Source organism: Malaclemys terrapin, chromosome 2 (assembly GCF_027887155.1).
Source record: "Malaclemys terrapin pileata isolate rMalTer1 chromosome 2, rMalTer1.hap1, whole genome shotgun sequence".
Taxonomy (NCBI): domain Eukaryota; kingdom Metazoa; phylum Chordata; order Testudines; family Emydidae; genus Malaclemys; species Malaclemys terrapin.
In genome coordinates, this window is record NC_071506.1 from 191,818,191 (window position 1) to 191,842,578 (window position 24,388).

Here is a 24,388-nt window from a genome sequence, read left to right on the forward strand (position 1 = left end):
AACACATGCAGTTGGGCGTCATCAGCCTAATGACAACATCCCTTGCCTCCTTGCAGACCCTCATGATGATCCTCCTTAACTGGTTGGCAACAGTATTGATTGGTGTTTGTCTTGCTTGCTTGAAAAAGAGGACCTACACCCGCTACTGCTAACAACATAAAGATACTCTTTGCTTGCTCAAGGAATAGGAGGTTTATGGTTTTTGGAGAACAAGATTGTATACATTATGTTTTCCATACATAATTATGTGAATTAGACAATGACTATACATAAATAGCTGTTACAGTTAATTATTGAAATTAGAATGGAGCAGTAGTACCATACCATTCCAGAAACTTCTAACTTTCAAAGATTGCATCCAATCACAGTAGCATAGCAACACGTAATATGTTTTAGCATCTTCTAGCTAATGCTCAAGGTGATTCAGATCACCACCTGGTCTAGAAAGTACAACAGATCCCACCTTTGTTCAAAATATTTGGCCAATTCAAGTGTGATAAGAGTTTTCACCCACCTCTATGTTATGGAACTCCATTGCGCATTAGATGTCATTGCACTCTTCTTGGTGCATCAGCTGCAGCTCTATGGCTGTATAAAACCTGAGGCTGAGAGTGCTGAGAGACTACCCTATAGCTACGTCTACACTTGGAACTCAGAGTGTGATTCCCAGCTTGAGTAGACATACTCATGTTAGCTCTCATCAGCAAGTGCACTCAAACTAGTTGTGTAAGACAGGCAGTGGTGAGCGGAGGCACAGGTTAGCCACTCTGAGTATGTACCTCTGGGGTCTGGGCTGGTTTGTACTTGAGGCAGTTAGCATGGGCTCCCACACATTGCTGCCTGTGCTGCTGTAGTGACCTTTCTATTTTCAGCATGCTAGCTTGATGAGAACTAATGCGAGTGTGTCTCTCAAGCTGTGAACCACCCCTTCCACCCCACACCCTCATGCTGATCTTCTTGGTCGTGTTCAGTAGCAATGCAGTACAGACGCCCCCCGGGTTACGCAAACCTGACTTATGCAAATCCACACTTACGGGAAAAGTTCCATAACCTAGAAATAGTTTTTTGGGGTTTTTTTTTTTTTTTGAGTAATAGTCGGGTATATATTCCGACTTACGCAAAATTCGAGTTATGCAAGGTGTTCTGGAACGGAATGCTTGCGTAAGTCGAGGAGCATCTGTATGTGCCACCTTCCCATAAGATGTTTTCAGATCTTGTCCTGACACAGAGATCCCTGTGTTGGAACAGAAAAAACAAACCCAGCTGTCCCACATGCTCATGTATCCTACTACCTGACAAGCCAGAAGTCTTGCCCAAGTCCTGACTTAGACATCCAAATTCCTCTGTGTTCTCTGCAGACCTCTTGCTCTCTAATTTTCACCCAGGTATTAACCTCAGAAGAGTGGAACTCCCTACTAAATATTTTGCTACATCCTTTATTTCTTGTCCCAAATGCCATTTTTGGTAGCCCAGGCATATATATGTGTGTGTCTTATAATTAAGGTACATAGTAAATGTAGAATATTTGCCTGAGTTACACTGTTGAAAATAGAAAAAAATATTGTAAACATCACTAGGCACCAGCATGAACCCAGCGCTCATTCTGAACCTATATTTATCTTCTGTCTCTGCAATTATGTGCTTCAGTGTTACACAGTGTACCAGGTATGGTTGTATTTAAAATGCCAGTTGTCCAAAGGAACATCACTATGTTCCATCCGTGAACGGAAGCTGCAGCAGAGGACCGCAGCAAAAGGTTTCATAAGACTTCCATATCCTACTCATTTATCAAATGTCAGCTGTGCAGTAGTTAGACAAATACAATTGTTTGGCTGTTAACAGTTCTACACTATGCGGCTTCTCCCCATCCTCCACTCTTCGTCTCCTCGTGTGTTCACGTGTATTTTTGAAATGGAGCAATTTCTTTTTAATGTATATTTTTAATAGGAACATTTCAGAACTCACAATGCACTGTTTTCCTTTACGCCATGTTTAGCATTGTTTGGAGTGAGGAAGGAAGGAAGAATAGAAATAAATCTGCAAGGCTCAGATACATCCTTGATGACGCTGAGGAGTGAGAGAGTTTAAATTAATAGAGGGGAGGGAGTTTGTTCACAGTGTCTGACTTATTGCTAGGTTAGAACCTAAAGCAAGAGATATTTTAACTAACCACAGGGGAGTTGTCTTGTCAAATCAATAAGGATATGGTGTCATTTTAGACACACACTTTATTTTTTCTTTAAATCCTTTTGCCTTCAGGTTAAACCTATATTTGCAGTAGTTTTTGTCCTGGTGGTTTTTCTTTTCTTTTCTTTTCTTTTCTTTTCTTTTCTTTTCTTTTCTTATTGCCATAATTGTAAGGCATCTCTTCTCTGCTCAGTGCACCTAGGCAACTGAATCATTGATATGACTTATGTATGGACATAAAGAGGAAAATGTGCCTCCAAGCAAGAAGCACTCTGAAAAATGAACATGCAAGCCCTGTCTCCCACAGTAAGGACATAAGGGCCCAGTCCTGCACTAATCTCTGGTGAGTGGATGCCTGCATCTGTGTGGAGTCCCAGTGAGTTCAATGGCATTCATAGACTTTAATCATAGAATCATAGACTTTAAGGTCAGAAGGGACCATTTTGATCGTCTGGTCCAGGGGTAGGCAACCTATGGCACGTGTGCCGAAGGTGGCACGCGAGCTGATTTTCAGTAGCACACTCACTGCCCGGATCCTGGCTCTGCATTTTAATTTAATTTTAAATGAAACTTCTTAAACATTTTAAAAACCTTATTTACTTTACATACAATAGTTTAGTTCTATATTATAGACTTATAGAAAAAGACCTTATAAAAACGTTAAAATGTATTACTGGCACGCAAAACCTTAAATTAGAGTTAATAAATGAAGACTCGGTACACCACTTCTGAAAGGTTGCTGACCACTGGTCTAGTCTGACCTCCTGCACAACACAGGCCACAGAATCTCACCCACCCACTCCTGTAATTCTGCAGTGTGGAGTTCAATGTAGGATCAGGGACTAGGACTCCAGTTCAGCAAAGCCCCTGAGCAGCTTCTCAAGTCCATTTCTATTTGGCAAAGTACCTGAGCACATGCTTAACTTGAAGCATGAGTTAAAGTCCCATTAAGGTCAGTAGGACTAAAGCACATGCTTAAAGTTTAATCAGGTGTTTCAGGGATGTGCTGACCAGTGATTGTTTTGTTAGCAATAGGTGATGCATCAGACAGTTAGAGTGGTAGGAAAGAGACCCGTATTAAGCATTCTGGATGCCATTGTTATAGGCCGAGGCTCCGGAGTTTGAGAGCTAACAATCGGGATTCCATTTGCATTGCTGAGCCACACTGAACTAGGTCCGTTCTGAAACCTGACACTCTTTCTTCATTTTCCCTTATCCTGTTACAGGTGTAGTTTGTTGATTTATAGATTCCAAGGCCAGAAGGGACGATTGTTATCATGTAGCCTGACATCCTGTGTAACACAAGCTGTAGAAATTCCCTGAATTAATTCCTGTTTGAGTTAGAAAATATGTTTGAGTAAAGCATCTGCTCTTGATTTTAACAATTGCCACTGATAGAGAGTCCACCAGGATACTTGGTAAATTGTTCAAATGGTAAAAAATTATGCCATATTTCCAGGCTGAATTTGTCTAGCTTCAGCTTCCAGCCATTGGATCGTATTATACCTTTTTCTTCTAGATTGAAGAACCCTCTGTTACCAGATTTCTCTCCCCCATGTAGGTCCTTACCAACTGTAATCAATTCATCCACAACCTCCTCTTTGTTAGACTAAATAGATTGAGCTTCTTTAATCTATCACTATCAGACATGGTTTCTAACTCTTAAATCATTGTTGTGGCTCTTCTCTGAACCCTTTCCAGTTAATCCACATACTTCTTGAATTGTGGATACTAGGACTAGATACAATATTCTAGCAGCGCCAACTACATAGGTAAAATCACCTCTTTACTCCTAACTTGAGGTTCCCCTGTTTATGCATCCAAGTATCACAATGGCCCTTTTGGCCACAGCATTGCATTGGGAGCTGATGCTCAAGTGATAGTCCACCTTCCCCCTCCCCACCCAAATCTCTTTTTGAGTCGCTGCTTCTGAGGATAGAATCCCCCATCCTGTAAGTATGGCCTACATTCTTTTTTCATAGATATGTATGTCATATTCCAGGGTGCAATCTAGCAAAGTGTGTCACCACCCGCCCTGCAACCTTCAGTGCCTCAAAGTGCTTTGCCAACCTGGGCCCCTCTCAAACAGCATGCAGCTCACACCCTGAGTATCTGTGGATAGCTGCAGCCTGCCAACAACACTCTGGCTTCTACCAACCTCAGTTACCACTTGCAGGGTGATCTCAACACACTCCCAGTCTTGAATTTTCCCAAAAATGTGTGTTCTGCATTGTACTGCCCAGCCCTCTCCTGGACAGTTCAGATATTAGAGGTCTATTGCCTTTGTAAGAGGTCAGTATTCAACATTTGCTTTTTAACAGGAGTTACCAAGCAGTTCAATTTAAACACAACACTGGATTAATTTTGATTAAAAAGTAAAACAAGTTTATTTTATTACCAAGAGATTTTAAATGAGAACAAGTATAAGGCATTAAAGTCAGAAATGGTTACAAGAGAAACAAAGATAAAACGCTTTCTAGTAACTACAACTCAACAAACTCGACTTGCTTCAAGGTAAAATCCTTACCACATGTACCCAGCAACACTGCTAACCAACCTTTCAGGATCCCTCCCAAAATCAAAGGGCTGGTTCCTTTGTCTTCTTAGGTGAAAGAGAGAGAGAGATAGGGAGAGGGGGGAAAGATAACCCTGGGGTGTTTTTCATCCTCACTTGAATAGTCCAGATACCCTTTGAAATGTATTTTCCTGAGGGTTACCCCTAGAAATAAAGTTGCTTCCTGCTGAGAGACATGGAGTCTCATGGGGAAAGAGGTTCCGTGTGGTAGCTTGCTAAAATGCAGATCAATCTGTTCCTGCCCCCTTCTTTGCCAAAGAATGGCCACTTGATAGGTGACTGACAATCAGCTTTGGTGACACCTGGCTAGAGGCGTCAGCTTTCCTTTTGTGTTCAAGGAACAGGTTTTACCCCTACCCAGACTTGTCTGGTAAACATATTTCTGTCATAATTTCAGCTTATGTTCATAACTTTACATGTAATGTTGCTACATACTTTTCACCAGGATATTATTGATCAGTGAGTTGTTAGTTTTTAGATGATGCCTCACAAGGCATATGTTTTATAAAGATTACTACAATAGCATGTAGGATGTGAATATAGGGTGCCTTCGGTTACAGTATATGTTTACATTTGGCCATGTTAAAATGCATATTGTTTGGTTGCATTCAGCATACCAAGCAATCCAGATCACTCTGTATCCATGGCCTGTTCTCTGCACTGGCTGCTTTTTGTGACCATAGTCTGGCAGCAAGGGACAGGTGGTCATCCTCCTAGCTCTCAGACTCATGTGCTGTGGTGTGTACTCATGCTAGGTAAGGATTTACAATGCTCCTTTTTTGAAGACACAGCAGAGTGTATCCCATTACAAAATTCCTCTGGCCTGCCCTGAGCTAAGCTGGCGTTTTTTGGATGGATGATTCTGTTAACCTCCATTCCTCCTTTTTCAAACCACCATGACTCCAACAAATAAAACCAAGTATAGTGCTTGATCTTGTGAGCTGGTAAGAATTTTCCTGCAAGGTGCTGAATGCCCTTAGCTCTCATTGCTTTCAAATTAAGTAAACTTATGACTGCAATGGAGCATGCAGTTATACTTACCTTTTAAGTAATGTGTCAGTAGCAATAAATAATAAAGAGGGAGTTAAGGGTGCTCAGCAACTCTGTGAAGATTTTATTATCTGATTTTTCAGAAGGACAACGCCAGTTCCCATTGAAACCAATGGGATCTGCAGGTGCTCTGCACCTTTGAAAGTCAGGCTATTCTGAATCTTGGAGTAGCATTTTACTTTATATTGCATAGCTCATTAGTGACGGGAGAACCATTTCAAACATTAGCAAAAATAAATCCAATAGTTCTACTTATCGTTAACATTTCTTCTTGTCACTATGGGGTAGGTTTTCAGAACAGAGAATTTTGCAGCATGATTTTTATTAATGATAATGGAAGTTGCTTGGCTGTCCCTGTGCAGAAAATTTCCCCCTGATGTATGCTTTGGGTAGTAGTTAGAGATGATGATTATCTATTCTACAATTTATTTCAAGTACTACATTTTTATTATTTGCAGGGTGGCACACTACATTAGAGGTAAGCATAAATGCATACATTATTGAAGTGATAGCCTCACACAATTTTATATTTCTCCTTAAATCATAGCATTTCGAAATTAAATAATACTTAATGTTCTTGAATGTTAAGGCTTTTCAAAGGCATTGGAAAGAAATTCATCTCCAAAACTGCCAAATATTAGGAAATAGCTTAACACTGTGGTCTGTGCAGCACTTTCTGGTAGTCCACAGCAGGCTGGCTGATCATATGTGTCCTGATTCAGCAAAGCAGTTATGTGTGTGCTGAAGTGCTTCGCTTGAATTGTGGCCAGGGTGCTGGTTCTCTCCCACATTTCTAACTGCTAAGTCTCACTATAAGAAGCTAAAAGTACACTATATAATTTCCAAATATTGCTTTTCTGTATAAGATGTTACTGTTGCTGTCATTAAGGATTAATAAACTCTTTGAGGCAGGGTCATCTTTTTGTTCTGTTTTTACAGTACCTAGCACAGTTGGGTCCTGGTCCATGATGAGGCCTCCCATGTGCTACTGCAATACAAATAATAATAAGGGAAGTTTTGTGATTGCAAGTGAAAGTGGGGGTAGACTATGGGATCATGAACAGAAGTGGAAGTGTCCATAATCTATATTTTAAGATGTGGTTCACACTATGGAAAAATCGTGAGAACCCATGCTTTAATTCTGTTAAAAAACTATTCTCTGCAGCAGTGATTCTCAACCAGGGGTATGTGTACCCCTGTGGGGACTCAGAGGTCTTCCTGGAAGTACATCAACTCAGCTAGATATTTTCCCAGTTTTACAACAGGCTACAGAAAAAGCACTAGCAAAGTCAGTCCAAACTACAATTTCATACAGACAATGACTTGTTTATATTGCTCTATATACTATATACTGAAATGTAAGTACAATACACCTTTACCCTACTCTACTCTAGTTTGTTGTTGTGGTTTTTGTGAATAACAGAGTGGTGAGACTACAGTAAGATGGTTTAGCGTCACATACACCTCTACCCCAATATAACGCAACCCGATGTAACACTAATTCGGATATAACTCAATAAAGCAGCGCTCCGGGGGGGGGGGCGGGGCTGCGCGCTCCAGTGGATCAAAGCAAGTTCGATATAATGCGGTTTCACCTATAACACAATAAGATTTTTTAGCTCCTGAGGACAGCATTATATCAGGGTAGAGGTGTATTTATATCCCAATTGATTTATTTTATAATTATATGGTAAAAATGAGAAAGAAAGCAATTTTTCAGTAATGGTGTGCTGTGACACTTGTATTTTTTATGTCTGATTTTATAAGCAAGTAGTGAGTTCAAACTTGGGGTTACGCAAGACAAATCAGACTCCTGAAAGGGGTACAGTAGTCTGGAAAGATTGAGAGCCACTGCTCTGCAGGACATAACAGTACATTTATAGCATATGGAGTCTGTTAACCTTGGGTGACTAGTTCAAATACAGATGAAGGAGCTGTGACTGCAAGTTGGTCATCTAGTAGCTTTTTTGGTGATGTGTTTGAAATTACAGTAACTCCTCGCTTAACATTGTAGTTATGTTCCTGAAAAATGCAACTTTACGTGAAACGATGTTAAACAAATCCAATTTCCCCATAAGAATTAATGTAAATAATGGGGGCTAGGTTCCAGGAATTTTTTTTCGCCAAACAAAAGACTATATTTTTTATCTATCTATCTATACACACACACACAGTATAAGTTTTAAATAAACAATTTTATACTGTACACAGCAATGATCATTGTGAAGCTTGGTTGAGGTGGTGAAGTCAGAGGGTGGGATATTTCCCAGGGAATGCCTTACTGCTAAATGATGAACTAGCACTTAGCTGAGCCCTTAAGGGTTAACGCATTGTTAATGTAGCCTCACACTCTACAGGCAACACGAATGGAAGGAGGAGACACAGCATGGCAGAGAGAGACAGAGACACACACCATGTGTGCGTGTGAGAGAGAGAGAGAGAGGGAAAAACAGAGACACACACTGTGTCTGTGAGAAAGAGAGACGTGCATTGCCCCTTTAAGTACGCTGCCCCCACTCTAAGTACATTGCCTTTTTAAGTAGATCAGCAAGTTGAGACAGCAGCTCTTGCCAGGAAGCTCCTTCCATCCTGAGCCCTATCGTGCCCCCTCCCCCCCCCTCTGTGGAGATGGGGTACAGGATCAGGGGGCAGGAGCAGGGGACACCCTGACATTAGCACCTCTCTTCTCCTCCCTCACTCCCTGCACAGCAAGCAGGAGGCTCCTGGGAGCAGCTCCAAGGCAGAGGGCAGGAGTAGCACACGGCAGTGGGGGGAGGGACAGCTGAACTGCCCGTCAATTGATAGCCTGCTGGGCAGCTGCTGCAGAGGGAACTTAGGGTAGCTGATAGGGGGTCTGCCGGCCCACCCTGGTTCCAAGACCCCATCAGCTAGCTCCAACGGGCTGCTCTTTCTGCAAGCAGTGGACAAAGCAGGTGGCTGCAAAACAACGTTATAAGGGAGCATTGCGCAACTTTAAACAAGCATGTTCTCTAATTGATCAGCAACGTAACAACGTTAATCGGGACGACGTTAAGTGAGGAGTTACTGTAGTTAGTTGTCTCAGCCCTTAGTGACCAGTTTCCATGTCTCAGACAATCTTGTGCATAATCTCAGTAGAGAGTTGATAGATTGAATAGGCATGGGAACTGAATGTAACAAAAAAACAAATCTCCTGCTGTATCTGTTCTTAGGATGAACAGGACACGTCAGTCCCCACAGCTGTCCTACTGCATCCTTCTCTAAGTGCTAAGTTCACAGAACACGCCTGCTAAAAACTAACCCTCATTCCCTTAGGGTGAAACTCACAACAGAGCACCCAAAGAACCCACTTTAGGGTTAAGTGGAAATATGGACTGGGACAGGCTGGCTTCCTGAAGGTGTTTGTTGTATTGTAATTGAAAGCAAACTGTACTGTACTCTGTCTTCAAATGTTCATGTCTCCAGTGTTAACATTTGTTTTAAAAAGGTTCATTGCACACCATTATATGCTAAAGGAGCTACATCACGAGAAAAATCAATAGTAGGAAATTGTAACTTTGAATTGATGATACAACTGAGTAGTTATGCCAGAGTAATTTATTTAAGAAAACCACACTGTATTTTATTATAAAATGACTTCTAAAGTGATTTTTTTAATTGTATAAAAAGGCATTTTACTCTTTATGTTAAAGTTTGAAAGTGAGTTAGTAAAGGGCCCAGTCCCAGTTCTGCAAACACTTCAGACTCAACATGATGCTCATTTTTTGAAGCTACGTCCTGAGGGGTGGGCCTTGTCTTCTAATCACCTGTTCCCTGAGGCCAACATTAAGTGACCAAACTGTATAAAGGAAAGACTGAACTATTCCTGGGTGTTCTTGTTCTGAATCCGAGATAGTTACAAATTTGTAACTACAGGGAAAACCACTTGTGGATTTTGAAGAACTGACACCTATAAGACCCCAGGCTGGAGTTGGGGTGACCTCTGGAAAGCTTTTTAGCATGCATGTAGGTTCGTTTATTGTTTAAATATGTTCTCTCTTTCTTTCTCTATTCTTTCACCTTACGAATAAATGTGCGTGCTTTTAGAGAGTTGTGTCATAATTTGCAACTGCTGGCAATTATAGCTGTTCATAGCCTTCGGAGAGAAAGAAAAGCTTACAATTCCTCAATACACATACTGGACTCCCTTTACAGTCCGGGATCATTCTTTCACTGTTCAAAGTCTTTTTCCTCCAGATGGTCCTCCAGGTGTTGAGAGGGCATGGAGTGGGGGAGAGAAGCCACATGATGATATCATTCTCCCTCTTTTATACTTTCTTCCAGCTGTTAGAAAGATCCTTGCTGTGATGTGGGGGCCAGGCAGTCTCCATTGGTCAAGCAGTTTCCTTTGCATATGTGCCTTCTCTAAGGAGCCTCTGTGATAGTGGTTTGTGTGTTGATGAGCCATTAATGAGCGTCTGGCCAATGATGGCTACTCCTTTGTTGTAACTGAAAGGCTGGCCGTGGGTGTTCCCAACCTCACAACATATTGCAGTAACACATATAGCAATACTTCATAATTTCACATATAACTATAGTACATACAATCCAACAGGATATTAATGTTCAATAGATCAAGATATTTAAAATGATACCTCACAAGGCATACTTTGTACAAAACATATCATAATTATAGGTCAGTGGTGAATATGAGGGTTCCAGGGTGCTGCTTTGAGGTATAGACTGTCACATAGAACAGGGTTTACAGCTGAGACTCCCAGGCAGAGAGAGTTGCACCCCTGCAGGCCAATTTTAGATGACTATCTCTGAGAGAGGCAGCGGGGCTTAGCAGCTCCCCTGGGCTACCTTAGGCAAGGAGCCACCAGTTTTTTTGTGAATCCCGTTCTGAGGTGCCTCTCTCTCCCCATTCATTGTATAGGAAGCCTAGATGCCTAACCCTGATTTTGTGAATCCCAGTGCTTTTCCAGACACCTAAAAGATAGACATGGTAATGCTCATTTAAGTTACTTTGTGAATCTAACCCATAGCGTGTGTCTTTTGCATCCTCCACGAATGCTGTACCCTTTCAAAGATTTTCCTCCTTTGTTTGTTTTTGTATGTTTTGGGGGAAGAGAAGAAAGGAGAAGTTACCATAATCTTGTGGTTGGGCACTCAGGCAGTTTGGTGCTCCGTGCGGGGGATTCTGAAGCCTTACTCTATTCCAGCCCCCAGTGGTGTTTCTAGGGAGAGGCAGTGGCCTGGGGTTTTGGTGGTTAATTTTCAGCCAGAGTTCCCAGGCCTCTCAGGCAGGCATGTCTAGCTTTGAGATAATTAGGTGAAGCTGAATCCATTTGAAGTCAACATTTCAAAAAGATTTATTTTGCCCAGAGGAGAGAGACCTATGTAGCAGTTGTATTGATCAGAAGCCAAAGCAGTGTGTTCTAGGGACACAGCAAAGCTACTTGTTTTGGTTTGTACTTGTTCTTGAGTTTATTGTTTGTAAAATTCCATGGATGGAAATTCAACTAGCAAGGGTTTCTTAGTATCAATCTGGGTTAAGCCAGAATCTCTGGGGTAAATTGCTACCTGGAGAGGATTTGTTTTGTTTCTATTTCTCTTGTAGTTCTGTTCCTAGCCCCTCAATATGTCTCTTGAAACATCTATGTTTCAATGTTATGAAATGTTTAATGGTTAGAAAAACACAGTAGCTAGTAATTAGTGTAAGGAATTAAAGCATAAGAAAACAGGTGATCATAAATGACAGTTTTGCCCACATTAAAACCTCTGGACTGTGTGTGGTGTTTGAGCAAGGTTAATTATAAAGCAGCTAATGATCTATGGAAGTTCATAGAAGTAAATGTGAGATATCATATGATGCTCTTCATAACAACTGTTTTTCCTTCTAATTAATATACCTAGGCTGAGTAGCAAACTAAATTGCTAGCAGCTTTATTGAACAGGTGTTCTTTGTCTGAATAGAACAAACCAGGAGTCTAATCCTATTTCCACTGAAGTGAATGAGCCTGATTCTCTTCTCACTTATACTTGTGTTGAAGTCAGTAGGGCTACACTGATGAGAATGAGAGGATCAGGTGTAGAGAGTTTTGTTATTGACATCAGTGAGTGTGCAGGAGTATTACCTAAAACATGGGGTGTCCTGCTCAAGTATACAGGAGTCTTGGGTAAAACTAGACAGCCTAGGGGATTGCCATTTTCCCTGAGAACAGGTTGGCTTTGCTTTTGTTGGGAACACTGGTGGCTGTTTGAAAGAGGGTAGATCTATGCTGAATGCTGTGTAGAAGAGTATTACTTTCAGCCCCTACTAAAAAACAACTTTCAGTTATTAAGAACAATGATGGCAAATAACTATTAAGTCTTTAAAGAAAAAAATCTAATATAACCAGTACAGAAGATTTTTATGAGCTTTAATCATGTGGGAACTTTAAAGAAGATGTTGTTCTGTTAAGTGGGAGAAAATTTTCCTGATGTGGTGCTAAATTTCTTTAAGGACCTTTTTAAAATTAATTTTAAGTTTTAAGCCAGTGAGTGAATGAATTTACTTATACATCCTTTGAAAAATTATGCTGACCTGAAGAGAAAGTTACAAAATAGCCCAATCCCTACTTAACTTCAAAACTTACTTCAGCTTTCTCTGTGGAACAGTAACCAGCACTTTCATAATGCTATCTTGCCTTTTCATCTCTCTTGCTATCTGATCTAAATTTAAATTTACAAGATTTTAGTAAGGGGGAAAACTATTTTCTTCAAAACCCTTAAATGATACTTTGTATAGCACAGTTAAAGTTTCATTATGCATCTTAAAATAATAATGGCGTTTACAAATCTGTTTGATGCACTTAAAAGGTATACTGGGGAGAAACCAACCCAATTAAGGTAAAATAAATACCCTAAAATCTCCATTCCTCTGTTGTTTACAGCAAAGACAATGAGACTTTAGGAGAGATGCTTTTAAGAATTTAAATTAAATTCTTATGGATCTTAGACATTCATTTATTATTTTTAGGAGATAATGTTTCCAAACTCTCAGGCATAGATAATTTTAGGAGTACTTACCACTGGTAAGTGTGTGTGGTTTGTTTTTTTTTTTAAATAAAAAGGGAACCATAATAATAGAAAATCAGTAATAACGTAAAAAAGAAACCACCTGAAAAACCAAATGAGCAGTTGCCAATATTAATACAGTGTGTCCTCTTCTCCATAGGTATTTAGAGAGAAAATAAACCCAGCATCTCATGCAATGCATCTGAGCACACCACAGCAGGAAGAAGATTAACCAAACTGACTTTATTCAATATATTTCTAGTGTACTAAATCACTAGGAGAATGAAAGCCAAATTAAATGGATTTTCATGTAACTTTTATTTGATTAGCTATTTTTTTATGTGTGTGGGTGCAATGTACAGAACAGATTCCTGAGTGCTAAATTGGGCAACAAATTATCTTTAGTGGCTGCCAGCCCACAAAAGCTCAAAAGGCTTCATGACATCTGAAGGTGCAGAGGGCTAATTCAGATCCCTTGGGGGAGATTTAAAACTTTCTATGTGCTGCTTGCCAACATAGAAGCTCACTCTTAGGCCTTTTGTGGTTTCCCTCTCCCATCAAGTAATCCATTATTCTTTCAAGCCAATGCAAGCGAGATATTATGTTGCATTCCACTTGCTTATAATGTCTTACAACACTTGAATAAAAGAACAAATTCTGCTAAATGTCTGACACCCTGAAACTATTATTGCTGTTAACAAAGGAACAAGATCCTAAGAGACTAGATGATATGGTATAATGAATTGGCTTTTAAGCTGTTTTGTTGATGGCAATGTATTTACATTTAAAAGAGAGAGAGAGATTTAGAGCCAATCCTTCTTAAAATATGCATGCACAGCTCCTTCTGAACTCCACCTGGGAGTTGCATGTGTCCATGTAAAGGTGTAGTATTTGCCCCTTAGAACAGAGAGGACACCAGTTTATTAGACTTGTAGCATGTTCAGATAGGGGCTTGCTTAGTTAGTATTAATTTTGGATGTAGACTACTTCATAATCTTGTTTCTTTTCCTTTGAGAGAAGAATATTCCTCCTCCATTTATTTTTTAATTTAAGAAAATAAGATGCCTTAATTTTTCATTTTACTGTTCATTGCTTTTCTTTCAGCTTCTTGCCTGATTACATCAGCGGCGACTTTGATTCCATTAGGCCTGAAGTCAAGGAATACTACAAGGTCAAGGTAAATTAAATCCCTTTAATGTATTTGCACTGGTTTTTGTTAAAGCACCATGGGACCCAACTCATTAGTGAGAAATCCTTACCACCTACTGATCATCCTCAATTCCTCTTGGCTTCTGAGGAATTTGACCAGGCCTTGTGTTATATGAGTGGCTCAATACAATTTAATAAGTAATAATGTATAGAAGAAACAAAGCGACTTTGATGCAGTTGGCTTTTAGTTGGGAATTTGCAGCATTACCTCAATATGGTAGAGATGTGTAGAGATTTTCCTGGCAAGAAACTATTGCGAACTTTCTGAAAGTCTGAGTTTGAAAGACTGTAGTTTTTCCTAACTAATTTTTACTTCCTGATCTCAATCTCCTATGATTTATATGTAGCGGGGCACCCACATAAGAGCTACAGATATTTTCAGAAATGTGATTTTTTCATGGGCTATAATTGTATCCTTCAAGTAACAAACAGTATGTAAAGACTTTTTTGCTGCTGCTTTCTTGATCACATATTGAAACAGTGAGTCCTGCACTGACTAGCTCTGCACTTGACTAATACAGACTTCAGTGGGATTTATGGACAGATCCCTGCATACCTTAATTTGTAGCTAATGCAGCCAGCACATTTTCCACCAACACAGTTAATGTTAACCTTTTCCCTTTTCCTAGGTCTTTGCCTTGGCTATAGATTAAACTCCCCTTCATATTTAGAGTCACCACATCATGTTTAGAATCACTATTCTTAAACTATTGTACATTAGAGAGAATGGTGAGTGAGGTAAAATCTTTTATTGGACTGCACATAACATTTTAGCAGTCTGTTTGTCTGGGACTTTGTGTTCTGAGTCTTACCCTCAGGCCTAAGAAAACTGACCTTTTGGAGTAACATCTGTGAATTTGCAGAACTCTGCTTATGAGCACTGCAGGTACTAGTTACAAACATGCTAAATGACTGTATGTTCCTCATGAGGTGGGTAACTTAGCCTCAGAAACTCACAGATCTGATATTTCTTCTTTGGGTTTCAGCTGTGTAGGAGAACATACAGAACGATGCTCCTACTGAGACTGAAATAGAAAATAGCTAATGGCCCAATTCTCCTCTGCTAGTTCAGCTGTAATATGCTACCACTCCAGGCCCAACGCGAGTACTTGCTTAAGGCACAATGGATGTAAGGTGCTTTGTTGGCATTGTTTTCTGATCTAAGAACTCCCATCTGATCATGAGTTTTAATGTGTTGTGTTCCTAAGACCTAGAGTTCCCATCTTCTAACAATTTGTGAATCTGATCCAGATTCAGTAACTAAATTAATTCCTAAGAGCTCATGCTTAATTGGTTAATGTTTGCAAAGTGAAGTTTTAAAAAATGTTGTTTGTGCTAATTATTAGTGTTTATCTGACTCATGTTGCCTAAGTAAACTGCTGATTTCAAAGTGTAGTGGGCGATCAGGCTTGAAGAGTGCTACCACAGAGAACATTTGACTTAATAGTTGGTTGTACGTTGTGCTGTAAATTACACATTGGTAAGTGGGTGTAGCTTACATGTCAATGGATTCAAACAAGGGACTGCTGTAATGTAGTGATGGGGTTGGTGAGGGAGAACTAGTAGGAGGGTATTAGAAGGTGTATGCTACATCAGGGGTGTTGCATTTTTTTATGCCAGTTCCTTTTCCTGTTAAAATTTATATGATAAAAGGGATGTTTTAAGCACTTAGAGGATATTAAGGTTTATAAGGAATAGCCAACATAGGTTGGTTTAGCATGGTTTGTTCTTGACAAATCTATTTCCTTCTGTGACAGAGTTACTGGCCTATTGGATGGGGGGAGTAGTAGATATGATCTATCTTGATTTGAGTAAAGTTTTTGACACAGACCAATATGACATTCTCCTAAGCAAACTAGGAAAATGTGGTCTTGATTAAATTTCTATAAGGTGTGTGCACATCTGTTTGAAATACTGTACTCAGAGTAGTTATCAATGGTTCATTGTCAGTCTGGGAGGATGTATTTAGTGGAGTCCCTCAGAGACCAATCCTGGCTCTGAAACTAGTCAATATTTTCAATAATGACTTGGATAATGGTATGGAGACTAAAATTTGTGGATGGTATCAAACTGGGAGGGGTTGCAAGCACTTGAGAGGACAGGATTAGAATTCAAAACACCCTTGACAAACTGGAGAACAATCTGAAATCAAGAAGATGAAATCCAATAAGTGTAAATTACTTCACTAAGGAAGGAAAAATCAAATGTACAGCTACAAAATGGGGAATAACTGGTTAGGTGGTGGTCATCCTGAAAACAATTTGTGGGTTGGTGGATCACAAATTGAATGAGCTAAACCGTGTGATGCAGTTGAAAAAAGGCTAATATAATTCTGGGGTGTATTCACAGGTGTGTCATATATAAGATATGGGAGGTAATTGTCCTGTTCTACTTTGTACTGATGAGGCCTCAGCTGGACTACTGTGTCCAATTCTAGGTGCTATACTTTAAGAAAGATGTGGATAAATTGGAGAGAGTACATAGGAAAGCAACAAAAAATGACAAAAGGTTTAAAAAAACCTGGGTGTGTTTAGTCATGAGAAGAGAAAAGAAAATGAGGGCGGGGGGGGGAAGGATCTTATAACAGTTTACAAATGTATTAAGGGATGTTATCAAGAGGACTGATCAATTGTTTTACATGTTCACTGAATATAGGACCAGAAGTAATGGGCTTAATCTGCAGCAATGGAGATTTAGGTTAGATATTGGGGAAAAAACTTTCTCACTATAAGGGTAGTTAAGCTCTGGAATAGGCTTCTAAGGAAGGTTGTGAACTCCCTGTCATTGGAGATTTTTAAGAATAGGTTGGACAAACACTTGTCAGGCATGCTCTAAGTGTATTAGGTCCTGTGTCGCCACAGGGGTGGCTGGACCTGATGACCTCTCAAGGTCCCTTCGAGCCCTACATTTCTGTGATTCTGGACTTAGTCCACTCTGAATTTGGTCCTATGTACCATTCAACTCTGAAAAGAGTGTCTGTAAGCCTATAACTTTGTATTTGTGATCTAAAGATCGCAAGTAGTTCAATGTGATTGTACAACTCTAACTGAGGGCATAATCTAACCTGAAGAATCTGTACTATTGGTGGTAGTGCCTGAGCCAGAAAAGACACCGTTCGACTTGAGACCCTGTTGGGGTGTGCTTGGCTGGAGGAAAGAAACTTTTTTTTTAAACTGAAATAATTTGGTCTGAAATACAGATGTAAACGTGGAAGTAAATGTATGAAATTTTTCTGTTGGGGGCAAAAAAGGAGGATTTGGCTAGTACTCCACACCGTTGTCTCCTACTGCAACATTTGGGCTAGTAAAGGACTAGCAGTAGTTTACTCAGTTCCTATAGCCATCTAATTTTGTTTTCAGTCTGTAATATACAGTACACCTATGAATCACATAAAAATAGATGATGCCTAGCCAGATACGTGGGGACAGGTCCTCAGCTGGTGTATAATGGCAGTTTCCTTTTTAAATCAGTGGAGCTATACTGATCTGACTTCAGTGAAGCTAGGCTGAATTATACCAGCTAAGGCTCTGCACCCCTATATGTAGGGCCCTACCAAATTCACAATCCATTTTGGCCAATTTCATGGTCCTAGGATTCTGAAAATCGTAAATTTCATTATTTCAGCTATTTAAATCTGAAATTTCACGGTGTTGTAATTGTAGGAGTCCTGACCCAAAAAGGAGCTTGTGACCCCTCACAAATTATTGGGGGTGGAGGGGATTGCGGTAGTGCTACCCTTATTTCTGCACTGGTGCTGGCGATGGTGCTGCCTTCAGAGCTGGGCAGCTGGAGAGCGGTGGCTGCTGGCTAAGATCCCAGCTCTGAAGGCAGAGCCGCCACCAGCAGCAGCGCAGAAGTAAGGATGGCATGGTATGGTATTGCCACCCTTACTTCTGTGCTGCTGCCTGCAGAGTTGAGCCCTCAGTCAGCAGCCACCACTCTCTTGTGCTGCTGCCTTCAGAGCTGGGTGGCCACAATAAGGGTGGCATGGTGTGGTATCGCCACCCTTACTTCTGCGCTGCTGCTGGCAGGGTTCTGCCTTCAGAGCTAGGCACCCCGCCAACAGTTGCTGCTCTCCAGCCACCACTCTTCTGCTTCTACTGAAGGCAGCGCAGAAGTAAGGGTAGCAATACTACGCCCCCTCCCTCCCCAAAATAACTTTGTGACACCGCCCCCCCCCCCCCCGCAACTCCCTTTTGGTCAGAACCCCCAGTTTGAGAAACGCTGGTCTCCCCCGTGAAATCCCTATAGCACAGGGTAGAAGCATACAAAAGACCAGATTTCAGTCCGTGACACTTTTTTTCCCCACCCCCATGGCCATGAATTTCCTAGGGCCCTGCCTATATACGCTCCACCGCCTTCCCCTCTCCCCCCCATTTTTTGGTTTGGTTTGATTTGGGGTGGTTTTTTGGACGTTTAAACGGGGACAACTGCTACAAAAATAATTGATCTTTAACTTTCCCCTTCCTTTGAGCTCAGCTTCTACAGCATAGAATAAGAGACTGGGATAAACAAGATATCCAGGCATGTAGATAAATTGTTAAATGAAACATTTATATTTGGAAACCGAGTGAACGATTTTTCACTTTTTCACTTTTTCACTTTTTTCACTTTTTCATTGCAAATGGGAAAATGGAGCAACTTTTGTTGCTCTGCATAGATGGATAAAATTGTGAAAAATCCACACCCCTGAGCGACGCAGTTATACCAGCCCTAAAACCCCTGGTGTAGACAGCGCTATGTTGATGAGAGGGTTGCTAGTTTCAACATAGTTATCGCCTCTCGTGGAGGTGAATTAACTATGCTAATGGGGCGGGGGGAACTGTCCGATTTAGCATAGTCGTGTTTTCACTGAAGCACTACATAGGCACAGCTGCGCCACTGTGCTCATTTTGAGGGTAGACATGGGCAACTGTATGGGTTCATGTGGAGCAAAGTTAGGCCACCCCTGAGGGGTTTGGAAAATCCCACCCTATGTGCTCATCAGATTCTAAATGGCGGAAAAGTTTGTATGATATTTAATTTATATATCATACGCACTTGATATACTTGCTAGATAAAGGGTGAGTTGTGTTCAAATATTTGAAGGTCCGTAACAAATTGTGTCATTCTGCTAATTTACACCAGCAAGTAAGTAAGTGTTCATATTTGTGAAACTAAAGCTACATTTCTCTCTGGTTTTATAAATGTATTTTATAGTTCATTTAATTTTCACTTATGCATAAAATGTCATTGTGTCAAACCCTACTTTTTAAAGCAGCATTGATTGACTGAGAGAAATGCATTACTTTTGAAGTGTCTGAATAAGAGGAGTTAGTTGTTAAAGCTTAAATGTGAAATTAATCATCTCATAAAATATACTCATTTGCAAGTAGTTGTCACAGGATGTATCACCCTGCTGGTTAAGAGGAAGTATTGAAGCCCACATATGACGTTAAGTATGATATAAAATATACTGATCTGGAAGCAGTTTTGTCAAGGTGCAAGAGACAGTTATGGGCCTGATTTTTCCCATCACACTATTTTCATACTAAGTCCACTGACCTCAGTGAGTTTACTCCTTATTTACCAGATGTAAATGAGAAGAGAATAGGTCCATTTGCTTCATTATGACATTAATGTTATAGGAAATACGGCATCCCTTGGTATATTCCGAAAGTCAAAAGGGTTTAAATGGAACAGGTAAGCTCCTTCAGAATCCTTAGGTTGATTTGTTGTCATGCTCATAGGCAAGCCACATTATGTGAGGATTATACAGCAACACCTTCCTTTCTCTTTTAGCAGGCTCAGCAATGTTATGTCATGTGTTACAGGGCAGTCATTTAAATCAGGGTGGGGGGGGAAAAATCAATGTGTTTAAATCAAGTTGCAATTTATTAAAACAGATTTTAATTTAAATATTTTTCTTTTGTAATCTATTCACTTCAAATTTAATGTTGACAACCTATATGAAGGCCTAAATTTACTATAATGTATTAAAATGTAAATTAAACTTTAAAAAAATTCAAGCAGTAAACATTTTTAAAGAAAGTCAAACCACTGAGCTGGTGGAAGTCACTGGCCACATTCCAAGAACCAGTTTGAAATGCTAAACCAGCTTTTGACAGCAGTAGCCTCTTACGCAGGTGCAGAGAGAATATTTTCTTTATTTATGTTTGTTCAAGCAGTTCAATGATTAGTTCATTCAAAATTGAGAAACTGATGGGGAGTTGATAAAACAGTAATGCTTGTTTTCCTCTTCTAACCTATGAATAAAAATTAGGTGTGAGAAGATGAGATCTACTAGTTCTTAAAATTTTGAAGGACATGGTGGTTGGAAACATTCAGTTCACTAATTACCAATGATACTTCCTTTGTTTAATAAATCAGTTTTGAATACAAATGAGTTTTGTTACACTTTTCTTCTTATGTATACAGCACATATACGGTAGCTTTATATAACTAATGAAAAATCTTTAAAATGCTGTATTTTGTGCATTTTAACTGAATTTCATTTTCTATCCAAATTAATTTGTACTCATGATTTGTATTAAACTTTATCTAGTAAATAAGAAACGAGCCATCATTTTCTAATATAATAAAAGTTACATTTATTCAAATTCTTAATTTTTTTTATGTTAAGCTATATAAATTGCTTAAAAGTGATCTTCTATATCTTTCTGGTTAGCAAAAAGCGACACCTTTAGTATAAGGACTATATGTAATTATAAATCACCATGTTTTAATATTTACCAACGAATGAAAATAAAACTTTTGACATTTGCACATTTTAGTTTTTTTTCCAAAGAAGACTAAATCAAGTATTTACATCAAGACTTCCTGCATACTGATGTAAATCACTTTGATTTAAATCAGTGCTCCCTGATTTAAATAAGTTCATAAAACAACTTATTTTGGTTTATCTTCTCTAGATGTGACATGTAGTAGTGGATGAAGAGGTGTGAGAACAAAGCCACTTGATTGAGAAGTTTAGCAGGATATTAATTGTGTACTGGATGATTATAAATGTGAAGCACAGACGATGGGTTAGGAGCGCTTTGTTTTGGGGACAGGACCGAACAGAACAAACATATTTATTGCCGAATAAAAAGCTCAACCTGAGCTTTATTTTTCTATGCTACAGTCTTGGTTTTGCTAGTTCAGTAGTGAAGAAGGCTGCCTAAAATCATTCAACTTTTACATTAAAAAAATTATTTCAAGCCTGCCCCCCCCCCTTATTTAAGCATTCAATATCTTTAAAATTGGACAAAATTACCCTGCAACTGTCAAATGATTCTTTTTGGAATACTATATCTCTCTTCCCCTTTTAATTAGGATTTGCTGTATATAATATCTGAGGTGGACAGGAATTTAATATATCCTTCACTACTCCTGCCCCTCTGATTATTAAAATGTATGAAACGGCACTAACTTCATCATATTGTGTGATCCCATAATAAAAGCCTAAGCTATCTTTTCCATTGGCCTGCATAGTTTAACATAACTAGGGGAAAAGATACCATACATGGAGAGGACATGTGGTGATACTGGGATCCACACTTAATGCCTAAAACCAGAAAGCCCAATCCAGTCCCCATTGAAATCAACGGGAGAGGTTTGCCATTGATTTCTGTGGGCATTCGTTCAAATCTGTGATCAGACACTATAAATATATGCATTTATAGGTCCAGTATCTCTTTTAATTGATGATTTAGAGGCTTGTTTTCCCTATTTTTTTTTAAAGCCCTTGAGAACTGCTTATTTTTACAGAGAGGCTACCACTGCAAAACTTTCCTTTCTAATAACTCTTCAGTTGCTTCCACATCTGGCATTCCTGTTACATTTCCTGATTTTTACTGTTCATCAAGGTTGTGTTAATGCTAAATGCATACGGTGTTGACAAAGAGTATTCCCTGCCAATGTATTTATTAGGTTCAGGAACATTGCCTCAGTATTACATATGTTAGTGTTTACATTCGACACTGAAGTGTTTTGCTCAGCTATAAATGTGTTTCTGTTTGCTCACTAAGTGCTACATGTGTCGATTAGAGGCTGAAAATGCTTGTAGTCAGGAGAAGTGAACAGTTATCCCCCCATGTTAACTGATGAAAATTAGTTATCAGTTTTAACATGTATATTAAAGGTTATAAATATCTCATATCTATTCTCATGTATTTCTTTTTCTAAATCTTAAATTTTATGACTGGGTACAGGATAAAACTGAATCCTGAGGAATTTAACTGGGTCATTAAAATTAATTTAAAAGAATATTTTTAAAAGTAAATATGGTTTGCATTTAGGACATAATTCTTCCCTCACATTGAATTTTGAGAGGGAGAATTGTTTGACCCTCTAATAGTACGGAGCTGTTTTTTCCATACATGTACCTATAAAAGCCACTGTAGTAAATTCTCCTCCTTAAGAGGCGGTAACTAGGTCAACAGAAGAATTCTGGTCATCTAGCGCCATCTATCCAAGGACTTAGGTCGGCTTAACTGTGTCACTCAGGAGGGTGGATTTTTTAATCTAATTTTCTAGTGTAGACCAGCCCTAAATCTGTCACCACACGGCACCACAAACTTTCATCCATTCATAAACTGGACTCAAATAGAAATGTAATTTAGGTTTGGAAGAACATTCTTAATGCCTTCCTGGTTCCTCCTCCAATCTCTAACTGTGCTGGCCATATACTAATGTTGATTTGTGGTTTTCCTGCTAGTGATGTCCCAGAGAGCTCAGCCTTTCTGGGAAAGCTCAAGTTTCATGTCCTTTTTGATTTCTTGGACATGCTTCTGTTCTGTCACGCTTTCAAAAAGATACCACTGCTGCTTTTGGGGATGGCACTTTGTGAAGCCTCCCCTCAAATAATGATGGGAAGGCTGCTGAAAACAGCTGCCTGGGGTGTGAGGAAAGTGTGGGACCTTCCCTTTAGAGATACCTGACACAGTTGGCAGATGGCTGCTGCCAGATCTTATGGCACAGCTCTACTACAGCAGAGATTGGATCTAGGGAATGATAGTAGGTTAGTGTGTCTAACTGGATGTATCTGAACTTTAGGGGTATCCAGAGTTTCCTCACCACAGAGAGCTGCCCAGCCAACCCAGTACGTCAGTTTTATAGCAAAAATCATAGTCCTGTGTAACCAAGCCTTAAATAACTCCTCTTATAAAAACCCTCCATTAACAGGTATTCATTTAAGGGGGCCTTACTATATTAATATAATATTAGTTTGTCAAGTAAATTAAATATTTTTATGACAAGATAATTCCGTTCTTCACAGGGCAAATTGTATACACAATTTAGATTTCTGTGACTAGGTTGATTATATGCCATGTAATTATTCAGCAGAAGCCAAAGTATTTGCTATGTTAACAACTATAGTATTTATGCCACTAATACATTTTTCTATTCTGAAACAATATTTTTCAGATCTTGTTGGGATCAAGTTTTCTAACAAGTGGTAAAAGATGACTTAGGTTATGTTGGTCTTCTGCGGAAGCCTAATGGAAGTAGTATTGTAACCTTCCAGAAACGTCAGAAATTATCAAGAGCTATTGTGATGGGTAGGCAATTTTGTAGAAGTGGGTTAACTACACACACTACTTGGCCTCTGTTTATCAAGTGACTGCGAAGGATGAACTAACCCAAACAAACCAATAGTGGCCTGCTAAAGGTTTGCTCAAATGATTTTTTTTTTTTTAAGCTCCCCGAGTAGAACAAAGTAACATATGTCTTTTTTAAATGTGTAATTACTTTGTTTCACTCTAAAATAAGATTATTAGTTCCCTAAGATCATGATGACAAGTTTCAGAGTAACAGCCGTGTTAGTCTGTATCCGCAAAAAGAAGAACAGGAGTACTTGTGGCACCTTAGAGACTAACAAATCTATTAGAGCATAAGCTTTCGTGGACTACAGCCCACTTCTTCGGATGCATCCGAAGAAGTGGGCTGTAGTCCACGAAAGCTTATGCTCTAATAAATTTGTTAGTCTCTAAGGTGCCACAAGTACTCCTGTTCTTCTTTTTAAGATCATGATGAGTATGAACTGCACCTATTCTGTTTTCTCTGCCAGAGTGAATGACAATAAAGATAGGTAGTATTAGCTATTCTTTACAAACAGCCAAGTCCGGAGGTTTGCATACATGGCTATAAGGACAAATAGAGTAAGCCCCAAAGCATAAGCAAGCTCTGTACCTGTCCAACAGATCTCAGGTATGTGAGGCTGTATGGATCCAGGAGATCTCTCTGGATACTTGTCCTGGTTCCTCTCCCTCCTTTTACTGAGCTAAACTGCAGTAGCCTTTCTAGTTCGTTAAACTGTCAGTTGAGGACAACTTGTAGAGTAAGTTCCTTTATGACTGGTTGTAT

General features: G+C 39.5%; 1 protein-coding gene across 3 annotated transcripts in view; it reads left to right on the forward strand.

Moving 5' to 3' along the window:
- The window catches only part of TPK1 (thiamin pyrophosphokinase 1), a 503,356-nt gene that overhangs the window by 225,868 nt on the left and 253,100 nt on the right, over window positions 1-24,388 (forward strand). For all 3 annotated transcript variants that reach the window (XM_054019153.1, XM_054019152.1, XM_054019151.1), the window contains one exon: window positions 13,937-14,009. In XM_054019153.1, the coding sequence (XP_053875128.1) occupies window positions 13,937-14,009 (73 nt within the window). The remainder of the gene's footprint in view (window positions 1-13,936; window positions 14,010-24,388) is intronic.